Source organism: Pieris brassicae, chromosome 2 (genome assembly GCF_905147105.1).
Source record: "Pieris brassicae chromosome 2, ilPieBrab1.1, whole genome shotgun sequence".
Taxonomy (NCBI): domain Eukaryota; kingdom Metazoa; phylum Arthropoda; class Insecta; order Lepidoptera; family Pieridae; genus Pieris; species Pieris brassicae.
In genome coordinates this window covers 10,527,644-10,551,165 of record NC_059666.1, presented here as the reverse complement: position 1 = coordinate 10,551,165, position 23,522 = coordinate 10,527,644, and the positions used below count along the sequence as shown (strand labels likewise).

General features: G+C 32.2%; 2 protein-coding genes and 1 long non-coding RNA gene across 7 annotated transcripts in view; 2 read left to right on the top strand and 1 right to left on the bottom strand.

The window, feature by feature from the left end:
• Positions 1–4,794, top strand: part of LOC123717817 (rotatin-like) — a 41,602-nt gene extending 36,808 nt beyond the window's left edge. For all 3 annotated transcript variants that reach the window (XM_045674052.1, XM_045674035.1, XM_045674042.1), the window contains 6 exons: positions 571–749; positions 1,303–1,498; positions 1,765–1,934; positions 3,534–3,753; positions 3,860–3,963; positions 4,374–4,794. In XM_045674052.1, coding sequence (XP_045530008.1) covers positions 571–749; positions 1,303–1,498; positions 1,765–1,934; positions 3,534–3,753; positions 3,860–3,963; positions 4,374–4,511 — 1,007 coding nt within the window. In that variant the 3' untranslated portion in view covers positions 4,512–4,794. The remainder of the gene's footprint in view (positions 1–570; positions 750–1,302; positions 1,499–1,764; positions 1,935–3,533; positions 3,754–3,859; positions 3,964–4,373) is intronic.
• Positions 4,795–6,086: 1,292 nt separating this feature from the next.
• The window catches only part of LOC123719427 (inositol-trisphosphate 3-kinase homolog), a 61,728-nt gene continuing 44,292 nt past the window's right edge, over positions 6,087–23,522 (top strand). The window contains exons 1-3 of the mRNA XM_045676181.1: positions 6,087–6,471; positions 9,273–9,374; positions 9,811–9,861. Coding sequence (XP_045532137.1) covers positions 6,403–6,471; positions 9,273–9,374; positions 9,811–9,861 — 222 coding nt within the window. The 5' untranslated portion in view covers positions 6,087–6,402. The remainder of the gene's footprint in view (positions 6,472–9,272; positions 9,375–9,810; positions 9,862–23,522) is intronic.
• On the bottom strand, positions 9,242–11,286 carry LOC123719462. Of its 3 annotated transcripts, none has more exons than XR_006755526.1 (4): positions 11,178–11,286; positions 10,703–10,989; positions 9,529–9,738; positions 9,242–9,372 (listed from the first exon to the last, which is right to left on the bottom strand). It is a non-coding gene; the product is annotated as an uncharacterized LOC123719462 (long non-coding RNA). The 3 variants fall into 3 exon arrangements; XR_006755532.1 differs by having other exon boundaries at positions 11,153–11,197; XR_006755537.1 differs by lacking the exon at positions 11,178–11,286 and adding an exon at positions 11,087–11,107.

Here is a 23,522-nt window from a genome sequence, read left to right as displayed (position 1 = left end):
CACAAAAACAAATAGCAAATAATTATGGGAAGAAAAAAGGAAGTAAGGTATATTTTAAGTGTTACTGCGTTGTGGAAGTAACTGACCCTGTCTTAGCATTATGCTGTGGAGCAGATCTGTTCCAAAGCGATGGTCACTCTGCCAGTGACCACAACAGTTAGTTTTCGCCTCTGACCCAAAAAAGAAAAAGAATATAATAATAAAAATAGTAGAAAAAAATAGAAAATAAGAATAATTGTAACTAAAACTACTATAAGAAATAGATGAATAAATATATTTGGGCTGATTAAAAATTTGTCATTGATCCACATGCATGTATTGTGTTTTTGTATGTCATGTGTTCTTTGTAAGTGTTGGTATGTGTTCCGTTAATGTGTTTTTTAAAATGAATAATAGTATTTGTCGCAGCAGTATTTAAGACAGCAATGCCCGCTTGCTGTCTTAAATAATAAAATGCATTAAAATCTGTCCAACTGTTTAGGAGTTTAAGATTTATATTGATTCTCTTAGGCCAAAGCGTCTAAAAACTATCTTAGTTATTGATTGCTTTATAAATTAATCTCCTTTCAGACGATACCTGGTCCTCTCTATGTTCCTGTATGGCGTCAGTACTCTCTGTCAGTCCTCGCAGTCGTATGTATGCGGTTCATCGCCAATTCCCCAGAGTGCTGAACCTTGCTCTGCAGGCTTTTAGGGATAAACTGTCCTTGCAGGGGAAACCTATGGAAGTCATTCGGAATGCTAATTCGGTGAGTGCTGATGTTTTTTTTATATAATTGCTTTAAGATTCTTTTTAGTTACATCTAAATGACGATGATATATATCTGATATTTTAATTGGATAAGTGTATTTTTGTCTACAAAGTTACTAGGAACGTCATATTATGATAAAAAGTCTTAAATTTTCTACTAAAATTAACAATATGATTATACAAACAAATTAATGTATTTGTTACATATATAATATATAATATTTTATAAGTTAAAATTTTAGGAACCCCTTACGTAGGTATAGGCTTCCTCCAAGGATTGTCACTTTTCTCTTAGGCCGTTTTTCTTTTGATTATTTAATTCAATTTATTTTGTGCAAATTTTAATTTCGTTTTTTATTTGGTCCCGAAATGTCAGTTTATGTATGATATAGAGATATAATTTAAATAATATTAATTGTAATAAATAGTCGTATAATTAATTTCACCGTCCTTTAATGGTTTCACAACTCGCGTTATAACCGAAAGTATGGGTTCGAAATAAATAACACGTTTTTATTAAATACATAAAAAAATATTTTTAACTTTAACAGGAGCCAATACTAAACAATCTCTATTGGGTCCTGACGTTGGCTAACAGTTCGATGCTAGACTGTGCCCCGAGTAAGGAGCATTTATCCGAAGACGTCACCTCTCACAACAAGCTGTGGCCCTGGTACATGATGACGGAACCGTTGCGGGATACAATCATGCACTTGCTGCTTACGTTTACTAATGACAATCCGAAAGGTAACTTTTGTAGAACGGGCCGTAATTGCGACGAATAGTTTACAAATATTCTTATATTCATTTCATAACATGGATTTAAGCATTGTTTTTAAATCTAGTAATCTACGTTTTAGACATTTCCGTTGTTAATACGATACGAGGTCTGTGACACATAAAGACAATGACAGCTGACACTAGCGCCGTTGCTCCGACATATATATGAAATAGGCCCTTTACACGAGCTGGTTTTAAGTAGACGAAATTGTATCATATATTTCTCATTACAGGCTGGAGCGCGATGTGCGCCTGCGTATCCGGACGTAGCCTCGCGAGTGAAGTGTGTGCTCTGGTAAGTCGCGAGGCTTCGCGTCCTCGTGCTTCGCATCTGTTGCCGCTCGCCTTGCGAGTGCTCACACATTGCACGCCGAACCAGCACTGTCGGTCCCTTATACTCAAGGTATTTTGGTTTCCACTTGAAATATTCCCTTTACTAAAGGTAGACTTTTTTCTAAATTTCCTTGGTTATCCTGCGTGGTTAGAAACGTACGAGTCTCGTTTGGACCATTTCGAGTTATATACTCTAAGACAAAGACGTGATTACAGTGACCTAGTGTCTTTGTATAAAATATTTAACTTTAATACCCATACCGACCTTCTTTCTAATCTTTAACATATAATAACCTTTTTCTTTCTTCGTAATCCATCGAATCAAGAACTAAAAGTTAGTAATCCTTCAAGAACTAAAAGTTAGTAATCCTTTAAGAACTAAAAGTTAGTAATCCTTTAAGAACTAAAATTTAGTAATCCTTTAAGAACTAAAAGCCAGTAATCCTACCAGAACTAAACAACTAATGTACCTATGGCTCGCTTTTCTGCTTCTTTTAATGCTCCAGTGAATAGGCTAACCTCGAATTCTTAACATTAATGAAAATATTAATTCATTTAACAACAATCTTCCAACTGACCGTGTTGTTGTGTCGCTCTTAATGAGGTTTAAATTTCTATTTAATTTCTAGTTAGCTTTTACTGTTTGATTGTGTTTTTCCTTGTTAGTTTGTTATTTATGTTTTAAAATAAGTGATGCAAGCATGTAAAATGTGACGTTATATTTTCTTGTATTCATTAATACTAGTAGGTTAACTTCCTAATAGTTTTAGGACTTAAAAGTAAATCTTTACTTATTTATTTATTTTGTATTCCCACAGCTACAATAAATTATATATTATATATACAAAAAAATAATATTAAATATGTAGCCAAAGATAGATCACATATATATAAAAAGGTTCAAACATTTACCAAAGGAAAAATCCGTATGAAATGTTTTTTTAATAAAATCCATACTAATTATAAATTAATCATGTCTAACAATTTTGCCGCTTCACTGACTAACATGATATGCAATGAGTGCCACAAAAAAGGACAGGATTAAACAAACATACATTTTTCTTTTTGAGACAGATATCGTCCTAGGAAGTGATAGATTTGCTTCCTTTATACGCAATTAAAGTAGACCCTTAAAATGATCATGTTAGAAGACTGATAACCTACTTGTATTTAACGTTAAAACGGTCACTATAATCTGAGGCCAAAAGGGCAATCATATAGCGCCATTTATTATCACGTATAAAACTTAATAGTATAATTTTTTTTCGCAAGTGTTTACTTAAATCTACGTCAATACTTTTAAATGTAAGGCATGTCGTTTAGGGTAAGCTTAAAACTTTGTGAATAAAAGATTAATTAATTAATTTTGTTAATGGCGTTAATGGTCAATAGATATCTTTCATCGCTACACTTCCCTTCAAAGACACTCCCCTATAGCCACACCCAGCCTTGGGGTACTGAGCGTCGACATATCGAACGTACAGTTACGCGGTCATTGGAGGGAAAGTCTAAATTAGGCTCATTCAAGAAAACTTTAAACTTCCAGAAGAAAGCGTACCAATTATGAATGCACTCGCGAGTGGCATCGAACGTTCGATGGCGGTAACATGTTTATCGTGTAATAAAACTTTACTTAAATTGACGTGTAAACCAAAGACATTATTTTCAGACTGACGTAATATCCTGCGCCTGCAAACTACGTGCACGCAATAACGACTCGTACACCGAAGCGTGGTACAAACTGTGTGAAGCCCTGAGCCGACACGCGGATGGGGCGTCGGCTCTTATTAACGTGCTGTCTTCGCCCACACTCAGGCCCATACCACGCCCATTACTCACTTCCCTGGCCCACGCTGCCCATCATCAGAGATTGGCATTTCTTCAATCACGTATGTACAATGAACTCTCCATAATAGAACCACCACAAAACTGAATCAGAGAGACAGAACATTCATCTTGTTTTTTATTTTATTTTATAAAATACTTTTGTTCCAGCGGATCTTCTAGAAGTATTATCAGGCTCGCTGTTGACCGGCGACACATCCGAGATAGTTTCTGCCAGCCGTGCTGTATGGGCCCTTGCTGCTAATAACCATCGGGTACACCATCAACTTTAGTCAACTATGTTATTAATAAAAGCCTATTTTTATTAAAGTCGGTTACAGGTTATCACTTCGACGGGTTTTGTATGTTCAAACACAGTTCTAACAAAGATGTTAAAAATGAAAGACAACTAATTTTATTTGCCTAAAATAAAATAAATATAAAAGTTCTTAAATTATCGTTCCAAGATACTAACTACGGTATAAAGTAATTTACCAAGTTTACACTATCCAGAAATGCGTAGATATCTCAAAAACATCTTAACCGATTTTGATAAAACAACATCATCTCCATATTTCTAAAAAAATTGTGGACAGACAATTGTGGACAAATACACAAAAAATCACATACATCAGGTAAAACTGATAAACTCCTTTTTGAAATTAATAAATACATTTTATTTCAGGCCAAATTAGTCCTTCGGAGTTCTGGTATCACCACGGCAGTCCAAACCACGATGCAAAGACTGCAGAGGAGCAATGACGTCGCGGCGGAGAGGGCGTTGCAACTTCTCACGTATACGTACAATATTTTACAAACTTGATTAATTAAGCAAAATTATAGCGATTAGATGAACGTACACATCGTGCGTACGGATACGTATACTTGTTTTTAATTTTTTAACGTATGTAATTTATTAAATTATTCCGTCATTAATCTGTTTGTCCTGCTTGACCCCCTTTTACAAATATCAAAAGACTGAACTATTTATAATGAGTTTTAACGTATACTATTTATTTAACCTAATTATTTGTATGTTTTACTAATTTATTTTCTTAAATCTAAAATAAAATTTCGTTTCTCAGTTTGTTAAATTATTATGAATATTAAATGAATTTCTCGCTGTGTTTTATTCCGTTCACCACTTATGGTATAACATAGAGGCTTGTCCTAAACTAAATCATGAATCAATCATTAATCAGAGAAATCATCAACAACTTTGTCAATGCTCAATTTTTTTTCCTAATAGTGTCGGTAGATGAGAATATTTTGACGTGGTAAGAAAATTTTTGGCATTGAGTAAGTTTTACAAAGGCATCTATATAGACTATCAATTAAAATTTACCACAAAATATCTGCCCCTTAGGTAATTTATTTATCATAACACTTAAAAATACTTAAGACAAATTAGGTCAACTTCTGTACATTAAGAAACTATTAAAAATTTACAACGAAATTATAAAATACGTAAGTGAATATATTGATTTAGGACAACTTATAATCCCCGAAGAATGATGAAGAGAAGAATAGCCATCACTTAAATAGGTTCTGGTCACTGTGTCTGAAGGGAAATATACAATTTGTGTATTTTGCCATGTTTATCAGAGCTAGGTATAAAGAACTGGTAAAAGGAAAAACAATGTCAAAACAGAATAAAGAAAATTTAAAGACGCATACACATACCGACAGCTAAATTGGAGAAACTGGGTTATATGATGAGAGAGGTAAAAATGGATACGGAGTACTTGAAACAAAATGAAGGCAAACAGATAAGATGGGAAGACTATAAATATACTTTAGACCTAATTTATTGTATTAAAATAACATTTATTTATTGTAAAGTAATTAAAAAAGCTGTATAGTTTTAGACCAATGTCGTAAATGAATGAAATGAAATTCATATTATTCAAAGTATTACACAAATCGTGGTAATTTTGTTCCAAAAATCAACTTCACTTCATAATGACTGCCAACTTACGTGATTGTAATTATAATATGTAAAACCTACCAAAATATATTTCATAATCATTTCATTGATCCTTTTAAAAGTTTAATTGAAGTTAACCATTAATGAATACTAAAAATAGCAACTGAAGGTTTTATGCTAATGTATACTCATTTGCATATATTGACCAATATTTTTTAAGAATTAATTTACTTTTGATTTACCTTTCGAATTAGTAAAACGTTGAAATAGTTCAAAATATATAATTATAATCGTCATTCAAGCAATTTTAATAATTATTGGTACTAGTGCACAAATAGTAAACACTTATAAAAATAGTATCAACGAGCCTTTCAATAACGCACAGAAATAAAAACCTGTCTCAAGTAAACACGGAAATACTTTATATAGTAAAAAATGTAGGTAGACTTTATCGCCTGCATAACTCGTCCACTCGCCATACACTGCAGGCTAGCAATCAATTGGGCAGTGGGTCGGTCGTTTCGATAGCGCCAATACCGGCGTACACGGCCAATTTTACGACAGGGAAGTTTGCATTACTCATTAAAGGCGTAAAACGTGATAATCCGCATATGTGCGTGTCCAGACGCGACGGAGTGTCAGTGATCTCCCCGACACCCGCGCGTGGTGATATTGCGGCACAGTGTGTTGATGAATAAGGAACAATGAATCTGCTGAATACTTGCCACTTGACTTGATCGTGTCCCTACGGCCTCCAATAGTGTTTGTGTTGTGAATTAGAACGGATATGTCCGCCTTGCCATTCAACTTTCCACCGGAAAGTTATTCGGCTGTTTATAACGAGGCTAGTGCTAATGTAAGTACAGCATGGCTCTTATCATTCGTACGCGCATAATCAAGGCCACAACACTGTTTATTGGCGCATTCAACTCGTGTGTAATAGATCAATATCATAATTTAAAAGAATACTGGTCCATTTGCTTGTCTATTTTTAACCACATATTCAAGCAACCTGTGTTTCGTTTTCTCAAGTTCATAATTTTATCAACAATTACATCACAGCTCGATTAAATTATTAATTATTTAATCATGCATGATTATGCTCCATATGGTTTAAGATTAAATAAAATTATAATTTATTCATAAAGGTAACGCACTTACCAATTGAATTTGTTATGAATCAAGGGCCTGGAACAGACTACAAAAAATGAGGCGAGACCTATCTAATGTAAACTGGTACTCCATAGCACAAGACCGACAAAAATGGGCATCTTTGGCCTTTACCCAAAGCGGGGTTCCGGTTAATTCATAAATAAATGATGTATATATGTTACTAACATAATCTAAGCTAACCTACTAACTGGAATACTGTAATATAGCAACTACCAACTATTGTATAACAGGAAATAAAAAGGCTTATTATTATAATTATTACCTATCTAATGAATAGAAAACATATAATATGTTACAATAACTAAATGTCCACATTTGACATGCTCACTTTTTGAATTAACATATGATATTGCTAGGTGGCATCGTGCGTCAATCTTTGTTTTTAAATTAACAGTTCGGATATAAATTTACATACTGCTTTGCATTTTTATGGTACGTCATTATGTTTTAAATACGAAGACGTCTTTACATATTAAATTACTTCCCTATATTGTCTTTAATTCGTATTTTATACCAGTATGCAATAGATTAAACATTACCCTCAAACATTTAAACGCAGTTGAAGAACCTTCAGTTCACGTTATTTCTATTTCAAAAAATTACAGACGAAAATACAAGTCCTGTGCTAGGCTATTTTTATAATAAAATCCTTGGAATGAATATTATCCGAATTGATAAACTATATATCGTGGTTCATATATACAATAATTTTCAGGTAAATGTAAAAAAAATATACCTACATATGTAAAAAAAAGGTTGTAATATACTATTTAGTCGTAGTATACGTATGTAGATTTGTGATTTTATGTTTGTGTGTGAGGTGTATATCAGTTTAGTCTGTCTTGTTATTGGATAAATGCATAAGATTAAAAGAGAATTAATATAATATTATACTTATCCAGCCTTAATCTGCAGCAAGGATTTCATGAAACGGATGTCCAGAGGTTCAGGCAGGCTTTCAATACTTTTGATCAGTTTGTGTCGCGAAAATTTGAATGAGTCAATCATTCTGGATATTTTAGGAAGGGAAGGAGAAGAATCGTAGTCAGAAAGCAGCCCCTCTTTTTGGCATCAGCCAAGTGAAACGACTCCTAATGGATCGACTTTTTAACTCCAAGAATTTTCAGCACTGATGAATGAATGAAGTTTGATTGTTGTGTTAGAACGATTTGAAATACCGACTAAAGTTTGTTTTGATTACATTTAGATGTAATAGATTGCTTCGAAGCCATTTTGAAAGTCTTTCAATACCTTCCTCTGCTACAATAGTGGCCTGTTTCCAAGAATTGGCGTTAAACACTACAGCGTTGTTACCAGCAAAGTTATATATGTTTCCACTCATCATTAGAAGATTGCTTAGGTTTTTCAAATGTATTAAAAAGAAGAGAGCGAGAGAGAACTCCGAATGTCACTTATCTCGTTGTTTGTGTAACCATCAAGGCAGACTCGTTGTAGTCTGGCAGTCAAGGTAGAACTAAACCACTCTCACTCCTATGAGTTTAATCTTGCGAAGTAATCTTTTGTGGGACACCATGTCGAACACTCTTGCCTGGTATTATAGCAATGCGGAAAGCGAATTATAAAAAAACACACTTGCATATGTTGGATGAAATAACGAGCTGTGTGGCGTATCCATTATTAGCATTATTACGTAGTAATTTGCTAAATATTTTTTTCCGTCCCGTGATTGCAATTATAGTCTAATGAAGTAAATGCATATTTACTATTACACCAACGATTTAAAATATATATTTTCCCTTCTATTTACATTTATTATATCTATACTTCTATATTATATATAATAAAAAAGACAATTACATTAATAGCTTACATGAGATTACACTTAAAATAAAAAGCGTTTATGCAGTTCATTCACTAAATACCCACAATATTTAATTAAAGGTAGCTTAAAAGTTAATTTCTTTAGCAAGCTGTTAATTATACTCCTTCGTAGGTTCATTAAAAAAGGCTTTAAACCAAAGATATAGTAACTTTCCAAAATCACTAGCCCTTAGAGTAAAATATACGTGATTATTACAATGACATAAATGTTGATAGTATAAATTTGTCTAATACCTTATGGATAAAACCAGCATAAAGAGTAAATATAACAATAACTTACCGTATTAATGTACTGTGATAAATTTATTTTCAAGAGTTTCCTAAGTTATTTTAAGGAATTAAAAAAGAACTAATTTCATACTGAGTTAGTAATATTAATGTATTAATTTATTTGAAACGTATACTACAAAGCACAAACCAATTATAAATGATCATTTTGAATTGAAATATATCGTATATTATATATATATATATATATATAAGAAAGTTCCAACACCGAACAAATTATAAATATAGAAAACATAAAGAGACAGGTTTCCGAATGTATATGTAATATATTATACTATTTTTATTTAAAAATTCTATTTGTATACCTCCGACAACAACACATAGCCATATTATATATATTTTGTTTAATTTTAGGTAGTGAATGGCAAAACCGCGAGTTGTGAAATTGTTGAAGTGTTACAAGTCTCCAGCCCTAGTTCACCCTCAACATCACTATTCAGCTGCTTCCATTGTGCTGTAAGTATTCGGAAACCGATTCTAATGGTAATAAGTAATGTAGGTGTAGCAAAAAGCTATTGAATTTGTACTTAGAGAAAAGCTTTTAGTATCAATAAATTAATACAAAAAATATAAATATATAACGAATAATACAAATTGTTGTATTATATACCTGTGTATTATTTATCTTGAGTTCAATGAAACGAGCTATCACAAAGACACATCCACGAAAACTGAATAAAAGAAAAGCTCCAACTCATCCACGTTGCATTCAAATCAAATTCGTAAATTGTTACCAAGCAAAGTACATTTATTTATACTGTGCTTTCTGCAAAAATCTTAAATGCAGTTTGATAAATATGTTTTTACGCAATGGCCTTGTCTGAAAATAAATAACCGGTAAAATTCTATAAATATTTAGCAAGTACATGAGTAAGATCAATGTTGTTTTCAGTTTCAGAATAGCAAGAAAGTTATCAAGAAAGATAATCCTGCTTCAAATAATGTGAGTCTTTTTTCGTAATATCTTATATTTATTACATACATATATATTATGTCAAAATACCGTAAAGATACTCGTCTTCAACAAAGCGCCTTCTTACTTTTGTACATTGTATTTTTAGTTGCGATAAATCTAATTAGCGGCCCTAGCTTCTGACACAACATTCCTTTTTAAATATTTAGGTGATAAATATAACCTGTTACTTAGAGATAATGTAGATACAAAAACTTTCTTCTTTATAAACAATATTATATAATATACGTCATAGCCTTTAGTTATACCAGCTTTTTTATTTAAAACCGACACATGACATATCGTGTGCATTTGCGTCGTTACATTTAAATTCATATTTTTTATCTACGCCTTAATATTTTATCGTAAACAACACAGGTTTTGCGTATCTGGAATGGGTTTCAGGTAAACAATGTTCAAAAACATACAGATGTTTTTAACAGCGTTATATATTACAACGAAGATACAATATTGCCCAAATTACTGTACTACTACTTTACGCAGATGGATACCTATAGTAAATTAAGCTTTTATTACAGATAGGGTGCAAACGGGTAGGATCCTCTCCTGATGTTAAGGGATAGCTTTGCCCATGGACACATAATGCCAGAGGGCTCACAAGTGCGTTGTTGTTGTCAGCCGTAAAAATTAATTATATTTTTAAAGACTTATAAGTTAAAGAATATTTATTTTATAAGGTAGACAACAATTAACCAAAATTGCACTTTAATTGAATAAAATTGGAAACGTTTATCTTAAAAAAATAAAGAGAACAGGTTACTTAAACAAAAATACTTATTAAAAATAGTCTTGTAAATATCAAGTAACTTACCTAATTCAAATTCTATCGAATTGGATGTTGAAGGAAATACAAATTTCATTGTCTGTACTTTTATGGGTTTTTTTACGCATTAATAAATTCCGGAGTGAGTGACCGTGCACGACCGGTGTTCGGGCGCAGGTCACGTGTTCACTCCCGCCCGAGAGAGCTCCCGCTTTCTTTCTATGGTTCCGCTTACATGTGATCGTATAATTGTAGCTTAGATTATATCCCAGAATTATTCAAACTAGTGTGGTCACGTTGATTGTTGTTTGCACACTTTTACCCTACAAAAGTTTCTGAAAATTTCGTTCAAATTTAATTATTGGTTTTCATTGGTACTTTTCAAATTCTTCAAAAAGGTCAATCTTCAAAGTCGAAAAAGTTCAGACTTACAGACAATAATTTTCATTCTAATTTATTATATAAAAACATGAAAAGTTTATTATTTAATTGTTAAACCTAGAGTAGGGAGTATAAAATATACCCAGGTACTTTGTAGAGAAGATTATAAATCAAAACTATGTAGTGCTATACTTATTAAGTATTTTTTAATTAAAAGTTCTGTTTGCTTGCCCCGTCACAGTATTTTGCTCTTTATTGCTTTTATATTCACATAACAAATATTTCAAAGGAAAAAATCCTACGTTTTAGTCTATGCCAGCTTTGCACGGCTGTGCTATTACATTTTTAATATTAGCTATGGCAATAGTTTTTATTTTATGCCAGTTTCAAGTTCGTTTTAATAGTTTCTAAATCACTGTAGCCGGAGATAATGTATCATTCCAAAGGCGATCGAATTTTCGAAATTGGTAATATTCTTTTTTTCTGTCCAATTGTATTTACGCTGTGAAAATGACATAGAGGAAGATGACTGTCTCTTTCTAATAAAGCCATGCTGAATCATTACTTTCAAAATGTTGGGATAAGATCGATTACACTCCTACGAAGCCTATTTTATTTCTATACCTACAAGGAAGTTTTTTCACGTGTTAATATGGAAAATCCCGCGTTTCGAACTGTAAATTTGAATTTACGGATAACAAATGCTTGCATGGAAAATAAAATATATCTCAGTCGAATTCCTAAGTCGATAAAAAGAAAACGAAATGGCCACCAAATCATTAATAGTAAGTAGACAAGGTGATCACGTGTATTTCGCTACTTTTTTGAGCTAAATCAATACTTTAAATTACTATCACTTGTCCGGCACACGTGTTTTAGGAATAAATTATAATATTTCACCACTTACAGCGTTCACCGCTTTCAGAATATCGTCTTTTCACTCTGATTTCGTGATTTTAATTAGAAAGTAAAACGGAATGGAAAGTGTTTCCGTCGTTTGTTTTGTCAATTATATCTTCAACGTCAAGTCTTAGGCATTATTTATTGATGGAAATTTTAGATATTTTAGCCGTATTTTTATACAATGGATATATTATAGGCGATAGAAGTGTTTTCCAACCTATTTTATACCATGCCCAACCTTAACCTTTCAAAAATTATTATGCCCCTATGTTTTGATGTTAAAAAATTAATTTGTTCATTAAAGAAACTTAAGTGATAGATAAGAAATTACAAGGAAATTGTTACCAAAACACAGTAAGTAAATATTCAAAATATAAAGAGAAAACTGTAAAAGCATTTCCAAATAATTTTAATTAATATTCGAATAGCCCTTAACAATCACTGCCTCCACTGGGGCGTGGGCCTCACGTGGGCACACACAGAACACTGGTATTTTAAACTTTACCGATTTCAGTGTAAGCTGCTAGAATACTGTCCAATACGTCGATACATATGAATCAAAATAAAAAAGTCATCTATTAATCTTGTAATTTGTACACTTATGCATGTCAATTTACGCCATCTCATTATCTTATAGAGGCAGTAGTGCCCACACATTGTTATCATCTATGTATTCTTGAACTGTGTAATATTTATTTTTATAAGGGTTTCCTTGAATTTTGTTATATATCTGTATACATTTCCCTATAAATGAGTGGGCAGTTTTATGAAGTCTGAAAGCTGGAAAAGTAAGTCTATTCTTACTTTTTGTGTTTAAATTGTGACAGTCGCTAAGCTTTAAAAAAAATATATGTATTTATATTTTTATAAACGTACATAATATTTTCATACACATATTGGGAGGCAACTGTTTAAACACTAATTTCTTTAAATAATTCTCTTATTTTAATTTATTCTCATGGATACATACTAGCAAATTTGAAAGGAGTCTTTGCTCGTCACTCTTCAGATAAATTATAAAAATAAATATTATTAAATATTTAGCTTAAATATTTCGTCTTTAATTTTACTGAGTACAAAGGCGGATGGAAATGCAGTGAAATTTTATAACATAAATTAATAAGTCTATCTAAAATTTAGGATTTAACATTTAGTATCTTCCCGTCTACCGCATTTTTATAATAGAAAGAAATTAACAATTAAGGGTGCTTAATATTAAGTTCTGTTCTGATATTGTTTGATTTAAAGAATAAAAATTTAATTTTGAAAATAATGTAAGTAAGACCTTTTTTATAACTTGTGTTAGGTCCCGTTTTTACTGTTTCAGTTTTTTTTAAGCAAGTGATTTTACCTCCCGAAATCATAATAGTCTTTTGCGCATTATTGTATCGACTACCAGATACGACCTCCAATTGTTTCAAAACAAGGTAGTGCACTAAAGTGTCTATGCGTTGCGATTACTGCCCTCTTTGGGTGTCCCGTACGTTCGTCTGCCCCTCCTGTGCTATAAAAATTTGCAGATATAATGTCCTCTTCTACCATTCTGTAATCTTATGGTTTGTTGTAAATGTTTGTGGGAGAAATAAAGAAATTATTATCATTCATAATAAGATTTTTTGTTGTTATAATGAATCGCCCGGTATTATTACTTCTTCGTGCAATACTTTGGGTTGTACTTAATAATTAATTAATGAATCACTTTTGCAAGTAATTCGCGATATGTACTAGAAAAATATATTATTTAAATGTATGAACACGTGGTTCAGTCCAATATATATTGCAAAATAATAGCTGTGCTAGTGGCTATGCTATGCTACGCTATTGAATCACGGATGTTCACCTATAGAAAGCTATCCATGTGCACACAAACAACATAAGAATAAGGTATCTTAAATCCAAACAGTGTTATATGTTAGGCACAGAAGGCTGATCGTCTACTTCGGTTCAAAGATACGTTATTTCTCAAACAAATACATTCACTTAGTGAGAAAATTTAAATTTAAGGTTAGTTAGGTGTGTATGTGTTTTATTTAATGATTAGAAAAAAAAACTACAGTCTAAACCGTTTACGACGACATCGTTTACTGCTTATATTTACCAATGTCAAAGATCCCGGCTGAATTCTGCTGTATTATTTCATAACGACGTCATCGGCTATTACGGCTATTGGTTTTTACGACCAAATATGAGTAGACCCTTCGATGTCGTTATAACAGATTTTGACTGTATATGAAAAACAAAATTGTTGCTCGTGCAAAATTGTTTCGCTAAGAAACAAAAATACAATATTTTTTTTATAAAAATAAAATAATCAAAGATCTACTATGATTTAACATACCATTAGATCAATGTTTTATAAAACATCTATTACACAAAATTTTACATGTATTGTAATACATTATTAAAATTGTATTAGAACAAGGTTTTATTATGTAACTTAAATAAGTTTTAATATTTTTCAAGATGTCAGCAATAAAGGTTTAATAATAATAGTTACACAAATCAATAAATAACACAAATACAGTTAGTTTGTAGGTTATAAAAAATTGTATTTATGAATAACGTAAAAAGCTCTGCTGCTATAGAAAAATATTTAGATTTAAGATAAATATACGTTTCGTAACATTTAGATGACTTTTATTACGTGATATTGCTAAAGATCTAAATTTCAAATTCAGTTTTTAAACGTGCATGAACTGTAAATTTTTCATTTTCTTCAAGGCCACGATCACGTTTTTAATACTTGCCGCAGAAAAACAACTCCACTTGAGTGAAATTTAAAACATAACGTAATCGTTACATAATCTTATCAACATAATATGTCTCGAACAATGAGAAAAACTGTATAATATGTCGCCTTAACCAGGTAAAAACAATGGACAAGAAATCTCTGGAAAGCGCATTTATTTTTCTTGTTTTATTAGAATTCATTGTTAAGGTAGGCTAATTAAGGCTATGTATATATCCTTCAGTATCAGAATCCATTTTAATATGTTTTACAATGTTCATCCATTTATAGTATTCGTTTATATCACGTTTGTAATCAATAAACTTGTATGTAAAGGTATGCCTTCATGTTTGATTATTTCGTAGTGAAGGCTTGGCTAGATTTATATCTTAGAGTCTCCTATGCCAACCAAGCTAGTTACTTCAATATGTCATTCAAATTCATACAATTGCATTTAAATAATTTCAGGTTCTATATAAAACGTATGAGTTTTACATTATTTTGGATTATTATGTTTTGTATCTGTAAGGTGTAACACACAAAACAATTCAAAGGGCCGAGTGTTCAAAATGATAAAGATCCTTGTATTATTATTGTAACCAGTCTGATAAGTCCAGAGAATAATATATACACATCGTAAGATTCAGTGAAATACCAAAGTCAATTGTCAACAATCCCACGTCACATTTGACAGATGAAGAATTTGTTTAATTACTTCCGACTTCCGAATTACTCTAGACTGGCTAAAGTTAAAATGACAATATAGAGATATTTTGTAGTCTATGTAGTGCATAATTCCGAAAGTTCCAAATGTCCGTCGTAACCTGTTCAAGGCAATGCTTACAAATCCCTCAGATGTCTTGCCAAGTTTTGTTGAATTTTGTTATTAATGTTTTTTTTTATTTATGTCTGTATGATTCGTAGGCGTGTTGGGCTGGCAGACGCCAATATTTTGACAGATACAGAATTAAGATATCAAGGATTGTATCCTTGATCCTTGCTTTACTTAATTACAATTATTACAACTTGTACTTGTCTGTGTACTTTACCTAACTTTTTATTTTAGTGTTAAGCAATATTTCGACAATTGCAGACAAAGTTCCTTTAGCCGAACCAAGCTGTATGATATAAATTAATTAGTTTATTTTGATTTTTTTATGATCATCGATCTAGGATCACGGTGAAAGAGCTTTTTGAAATGCACCAGTATTTTTTCGTGTTTTTGTTACAACAATAAAAACCTAGAAATATTTCCTTTTTATAATAAATTTATTGAGTTTATATTAACATTGATAAGCTTTACAGAGTAACGAAGCTGTTTGTAAGTCTGGAATGCTTATTTAATGATGTAATGAGATTAGGCGTATTGTACAATTATAGTCTACTATAATCTACTTAGGTAGAAGTGTCAACATGTATGTGATTCAAAAACGATTCATATTTTTTATTTGTTATCCCTTACTTCTAAGATGAATACAGAAGTGATTTCGTTGATATTCAGTAAGACATGACTTACAAAGAACATTTCTACAATATTAAGTACAAACTTTTATTATTCTAAAAAAAATAATGAAACGTTTAAATAAGGTAAAAATGCTACTAAAAATTATATTACAATTCTTTGTACGTATTAGTTTGTTATCTGACGTTGCAATGCAAACGTGTACCTAAACAATGATATACGTGAACGTGATAAAATTTTGGAGATCTCGCGTCGTTCTTTGTCTATAATACGGGTCGCAAGGAAACGAATGGTATGTACATAGTATAGGGTATTTGAGATAAGCAGGAGGCAAGCCGGTATAGTCGGCAGAGGTCAGAATTGACGTCAATAATCACGTGATCACCAACATACCTACCGCAAGGATAGGCGCTCGCCGCAGCACAGTGGCATCCGAGCCACAACGCCTGCGCGGCCCTTCAAGTGAAGTCATAGGGCAAAAATAATAGTATAAGTAAAAATTATTCGTTTATTGTTAATTCTTAAAATTATTTAAATATGTAATGTAAACATATAATATGGGTAATGTATAAGGGAGCGTTCAAGTAATATGTAGCTTTGTGAGTTAATTACGCGTTATTGTTAATATAAATTTAAACTTTCCAGTACTTAAACCACATAAGGATAACTTTTAGATAGAAAGAGTCACTGGGTGGTCACGAAACGTTTTACTATTGGGTACAGAAAATGTTAAGGCGCGTTTCATGGGGGGGGGGGAGGTTCTAAACCCAGCAGGTGTCATATATTAGATGGATTTTTGAATATGCAGAATTGTGCAGCTAAAAAAAGCTCGCCTTTTTTTAATGGCGTAATAATAAAGATGAGAAAAATATATAGCACTCGTATTTCCTGAAAATGTATAATAGCAGTGACGCAGAAAAGTAACTATTAAAAATGAACAGGCGTTATTTTATCGGTTACCGTCTTATGTAATTATTTGTTATACTTACAAGAATATATATTATTTAAGTCTATATAAAATGAAGACAATACATAATTAAAAGACACAAATACATATTTTTTTCCCATATTTCAATGTCTACGCACGAAACCAATGAAACTTAAACAGACTTTCAAACCATTTAGTCCATTTATGTTAGACCAGGACCACGTTGTGATTTAAATATGACGGTGAAAGACTTGATTAGGGTGGGTAGGTACAAAAGACGTTATTCTTAACTTTTACCCTATGTCTAGCAAAATGTTACACATTCTGTAGCTCACCTCCATATTTATTATATAAGGATTAAATAAATTTAGATATATTTTTATTTTGTCGTTATATAAGATTCATTTTGCAAACGTTTTTTGTGTGCAGCCTATATTTTATTTAATAGAAAATATTTAATGAAAATATATTAGTGTAATTGTAAAACGATTATAATGTAAATGACATTTCAATTGGATTTTGAACCTACCCATTCTATAAATATTAACTTTTTTTTATTTACTACTGTTTAAATAGTTAAGTTCATTCATTCTGCTTTGTTTACTAAAAAAAATTACATTATTTTTCATAAAATAGTGACGTCAATAAGCCTACGGAGTGCGTCGCTGGTTTTTGAGGAATGCATACGTTTTCAAATCCAAATACAGGAGATCACGACCGGATTCCACAGCTCGCAGATTCGCATAATCGCAGCCATCGAAATGGAAAATAATAGTGATCCCTAACCTTGTCAAATTTTGTCAAAATTCATAACCATAGATAAATATATCCTTTAGTCTATTTTGCATAAATTGCTTAGAATGGCGCCAATTAAGTGTTAAATCCTTTTGTATTCCGACTGGCGTGCAATGAGATCAGTGACAAAGATCATGAGTCAGGTGTACTACATAATTAATTTATTATGTAATGTTTATCTATTGTTAAAAAAATAAACTCTGTAGAATTAAATACAATGTTTATGAGAAGATCCTAGATTATTTTGTGTTTAATTCAAATATGAAATTGTAATTTGCTACCGATGTAAATATGAAATTGGCGTTTTGTATGGGAACGAAAAGGTAGTTTTTTTAAAATAGAATATATGTAATTAATAAAAATGCCATAGCTATCTATCTATCTAAGAAATAAAAGAAAATAAACCTTACGAGCTAAGCGGTTAAATCACTAGAATTTCAAGCAAATCATAAAAAAACATATTTTTCTCATTGATTCCGTGTATTATTCAATTTTTTTTACTTCTTAAACAACAATCGTTATATTTCACTCTAAAGAACTATTATACACCTTAACGTTTTTAACTGTACGCGTTTAAGTCTAGCCTAGACCAGCCATAAGTATTGTTACAAATGATTTTTTTTAATGAAGTTATGTAATATTATTAAAATGTATACCTACATATTTATTAAAGTCTTAGCAAAAAATTAAAATTAAAATTCTATTCGAAATGCCTACCTTTGACTTTTATACGGGCCTTTAATCTGTTTGGCCACGAATCTATGGATTTACGCACTGTTTCCAAGGGAAATTTCGTCACTGCTTGCTCGAAAGACTCTTTCAGAACCTCAATGTTGCCGTGTCGTGCTAATGTTCTCTAAAACTGACCATAATTTGAAGTCTGAGCTGGGCTAGTTGAGGGCCAGTCTTCAGCTCTTATAAAGTCCGGAACGTTGGTTTCGAGCCAGGCTAGGGTAGGTCGTGCCTTGTGTGGTGCAGAATTCTGCTGGAAAGTCCACGGTATATTATTAAAAAGTGTATTGCTGAGAGGTTTAACAATACAATCTTGATACACTTTGGCTCTTTTCTGGTCTCTCTCTCTACAGACGAAGTAATGTTGTATCTGTTCAAAGTATAAACATACGGGTGATACCAAGCTTTTGAAGTGTCTGGAATATGGCCGACGGCTCCATATCCACTTTGTGCTCGGCGATAACTGCAATCCTATTTTCTTTAACATCCCATTCCATACTGTTACATACAATTTGATAATGAACACTAAAAAATATGTGCAATGTGTTAAAAAAAACAAAAAGTTAAAAAAAAGTGTTTTTAATGTAACAGTATTTATGGATAGACTATTAGTATAGTAGTGAAGTACTGACACAATGTGAAATTTATATATTATGTATCTGTTTATACTTCTGTCCCTGTGGATTACATCTTTTGTTTATTTGTTTATGTAAGGACAATACAAAAAATTGGTTCGAACATGATTTATCCTTCAATTGTGTTCTTTCAAGTATTTTAACAAAAACGCCATTTTAATGGATATAGATATGTCGCAGTAAAGTAGTTAAATCAGAGAGTTAATTGAATCTCTAGACAGCTAATTAAATGTCGATATTCAATCTAAGTTATGTTTTATTTTTGCTACTGACTTCTTGTATTTTTGTATAACAGCTTAATAGTCGGGCTACTTGAAAAATATCAATTGTTTGCCATATAAACCTACCTAAATAAGCTGTATACACAATTAATTAAAACAATATTTCATGAGTCACTAGTTATTTAAAAATATGTCGTGTGGTACTTTACTTACGTTGGCAAAAATACGACACGTAAACCTATAGGAAACTGCTTTATATATAAGTCTATGTTTTGTGATGTAAAGTGTTTATGTATTATATTTTCTATCCAATGTACAAAGCCTTGTAGCGACACCTAACATAAGTCCTTGACACTAAATCTTTCAATTGTTAAAAGAACTATACGAACCTAGTTAAGTTAAATATTTTTCAAGTGTCCATTCTGTAGTGTTAACCTGTGTAAAGAATATTTTACATACTCGGCGCCAGTCAAGTTATAATATTGAGAAAACTGGATTTATTTGCATTTATTGGATGTTTTTGTACGAAATTGAATACATTATCCTTTGACGTCAATATATGGTAACTGTCATCGTTTCTATGGCTCTGGTCAGTCGTTTATTTAATGGGTTCAACTTTGAGGTTCTAATATTGTTCAAACGATAGTATGGACTTAAGAGGTATCTAGGTAAAACTGAAAATGTTTAGAAAATGAAAAACAGCTTAATGTATGAAGTTCCTCATACTTTTATTGTTTTTCGAAGTAATCTATCTCTCTACACATCGGCGCATTTGATGGAACCACTAAGAAAAGCAGTGGGCCCATGTTTCCTTGGGCTCTTCTTTGGCATTTTCGTACGCTTTCACCGCATCTTCAGGGCTCGTAAAGCAATACCTCGAATTTTATCTTTAGCTCTTGGGTATAAATAAAATTCACAGAGTGCCAGGTCAGGACTCTATGGCGGATGACTCACTATCTCGACACCTGCCATAGTCAAATATTCACCAGTCCATGCGAAGGTGTTTCTAGTCGTCAGTTAAAGTATGGGGAATCCATCTGGTACAAAGTTTCCTGACGCCTAAGTGTTTGAGTAATATTTTTTGAACTTGACTTATACCAATGCCTAGGCTTGCCTGTATCTGCTGATAGGTCACACTCTTAACTTCCTCTATCATGCAACGCACAGCACTGATGTTATCGTCAGTAGTCGCTGTTAAAGGACGTCCCTCACGCGGATCATCATTGAGATTGCTACAACCACCCTTACACTTAAACCAATTGTAAATACTGACACGAGATGGGGCTTCATTAAGAAATGCTAATCGCGGCTTATCATAGCTTTGTTGTTGAGTAAGCCCACAACGTAAGTGATAATAAATCATTGACCGAAAATTTTCTCCCGTTAGGTTCATTTTCATGCGTAACAAGAGTTTAGATTTGCCGCCAATTCACAAAAATAAATCACGAATGAATGCAATATTAGGTTACCAAAGAGTTTTAAAATTAAAATTCAAAAAGTTTTCATTAGCAATGTTTCTAACTGGCCCGTTCTAAGCATTTTCAGTGTTACCCACGTAGAAGTATCTTTCATGTAATTGATGAAATGGGTTTGGAAGTGTATCACAAACTCTGGTAGGCTATTGTCATGTATAAATCTAACGTCGTAATCGTTTATTCTTTTATATATACTATGTTTATCTCGGCGCAGACTTTTCTTATACATATAAATGTCAACAAAAGGTTTTTCGAAATTAAACAGAAACAATATGTACACTTAAAGTAAAAAAAACTTAAATAAAATCCTTTATAAATTTTCTATTTATTTATTTTTAATAAGAAAATAAAATTTATTGCTATGTAGGTTAATTATATTTTGTTATTCTTAATAATATTGTAAATACTCTATATTTGTGTGTTGGATATATGTAAACACAATTAAAATATAACACGAGTCTTCCCGTTAACAAACACGTTGCGTACTGACTCTGTACTCTGTCTCTAATATAATAATTAAAATATTTTTTTCGACTTCATTTATTGGCTTAATATTTTTGTAAATAAAGGAAATAGGCAGTATACGTGAGGAGGAAAGTTCAAAATCATCTACGTCGCCACTTAGATCATTTAAACTACAGACTTAAATGATAAGATTTTTATTTATTTTCCACGTCATATATTATAGTATCCACCGCCATCTTTATATACTACGTTTTTCTATTTAAACGTGAACGTAATCCCTCCGGCAATAATTAAAATATGATTTTAAATCAATTATGAAAGCGGTCATCAGATTGATTCATTAGTTGATTAAAGGTACAACGTTCCATGCCAGAAGTCACGTAGGCGTTTGACTTAGTCTTCTTTTAGATAACGGCGCGTGCCTCTTACTAATCACATACAGCCTTATGCAATAGAATCTATTCCAGGCCATTCTCATACATAAAGATTGCCTAGCGTTTAATCAGCTCTCAACTTAGACTTAGTTAATAAATTAAAAATATTTTGCCGTTTAACTTATGTGCTGAATATAAAGTAAATGTTCCTAAAGTAATATTATTTTTTATAGACTAGAGGTCAAACGGAGCAGAGGCCATGGACGCCCATGGACACTTACATTGCCAGTAGACTCGCAAGTGCGTTGCCGACTTTTTAAGAATTGGTACGCTCTTTTCTTGAGGGACCCTTAGTCGAATTAATTCGGAAAAACTTCAGTGGGCAGCTGATTCCACATAGTGATGGTTCGCGGCAAAAACTGGCTTAAGAAACGCGCAGTTGTGAACGATGTATTGTTGTATACTGTCTTGACATCCGATGACGAAACCCAGCTGCAGTTTTTAATTCGAGCAACGCTTCTAAACTCTCTCCTTGTGGTAGAAGACGCAGAGAGACCCCACATCTCTACGGAACCCCAAGGGATCAAGCCGCTCGAAAAGTGACTGGCCTAATATATAATATTCAGTCCCTATCTAGACTTAATATGTATCGGCAAACGGTTATTTATTTATTTATAGCTTGTCCTATGCATTGAACCCGCTACCTTCAGTACGTCGTCCTCCCGTCTGCCTAGTACAAATCAATCGAACTTCTGAACCCCTAACAATGTTTACAAAGTTTTACCGTTAAAATATTAGTCAGTCATTTCTTATATTAAATCTCTAATTGTACATAAATATGTTTTTAAGAAATAATATTTTAAACTTGGGTTTAAAATTTGTTTAAACCTACGTTTGGTTTATGAGTTAAAATTATTTAAATAATTTTTAATGGGTCTCTTAAACTTAAAAAGCGCTTATAGATAAGTCATATCTAAGTAACACAAGGCGAGTCCCGTAACTTTTTTGAAAGCTTTTGGTGTTTTACGGCTGTTATGTGTAAGGTGTTTTAAAGTCAAACTCCAAATAACTTTATTCATATAAGTACTCAAGTTAACCTGTGAACATCAACAGAAAATATGTTAAGTTGATACTTTTACTACCAGTTCGCAAGTCAAGGGCATAAAGCAGGCAAGAAGAACTGTAAAGAAACTCTCCGCCACTCTCTATAACCGCCAAGTTTTGAGTCATACAAATCGTTTGAACTGAAGCATTCAATCCCAAAGATAGGATCATTTAAATAATCGTGAAATTTATAAAAAAGCTTTATGATTTTTTTACGTTTGACGAGAGTTTTAAATTTAAGAAGTAATAATATTCGTTTCGCTTCGGAAGTTTGTCAAAAAAATTAATGTAAGCAGTGGTATATATCTTCTGGAGCCTGGCTGGTCGTACGCCTAAATTAGTTTACTTTCAAGTATTATACTAGTGAAAGTCACCATTTGTCGATTATATTTTTTGTACATTCAACAAGGCTTCAAGAATATACTGATCAAATAGTGTCATAATGTTTAATTCCTTAAACTTATTCCGTACCGACACTTGGGGAAACAACAAATAACCCGAACTGCTCGCTTCTGCATCGCAAATATGGATTGAATCTCTGAAGCAGCACCCCACAGTAGAATACCGTACGGCATAATGCTGTGAAATTAGCTACGATACACAATTTTAGCCCTGATCAATAAACTGTCGGACTTTCTTTAATTAAATGACGTTAAGTAAAATTG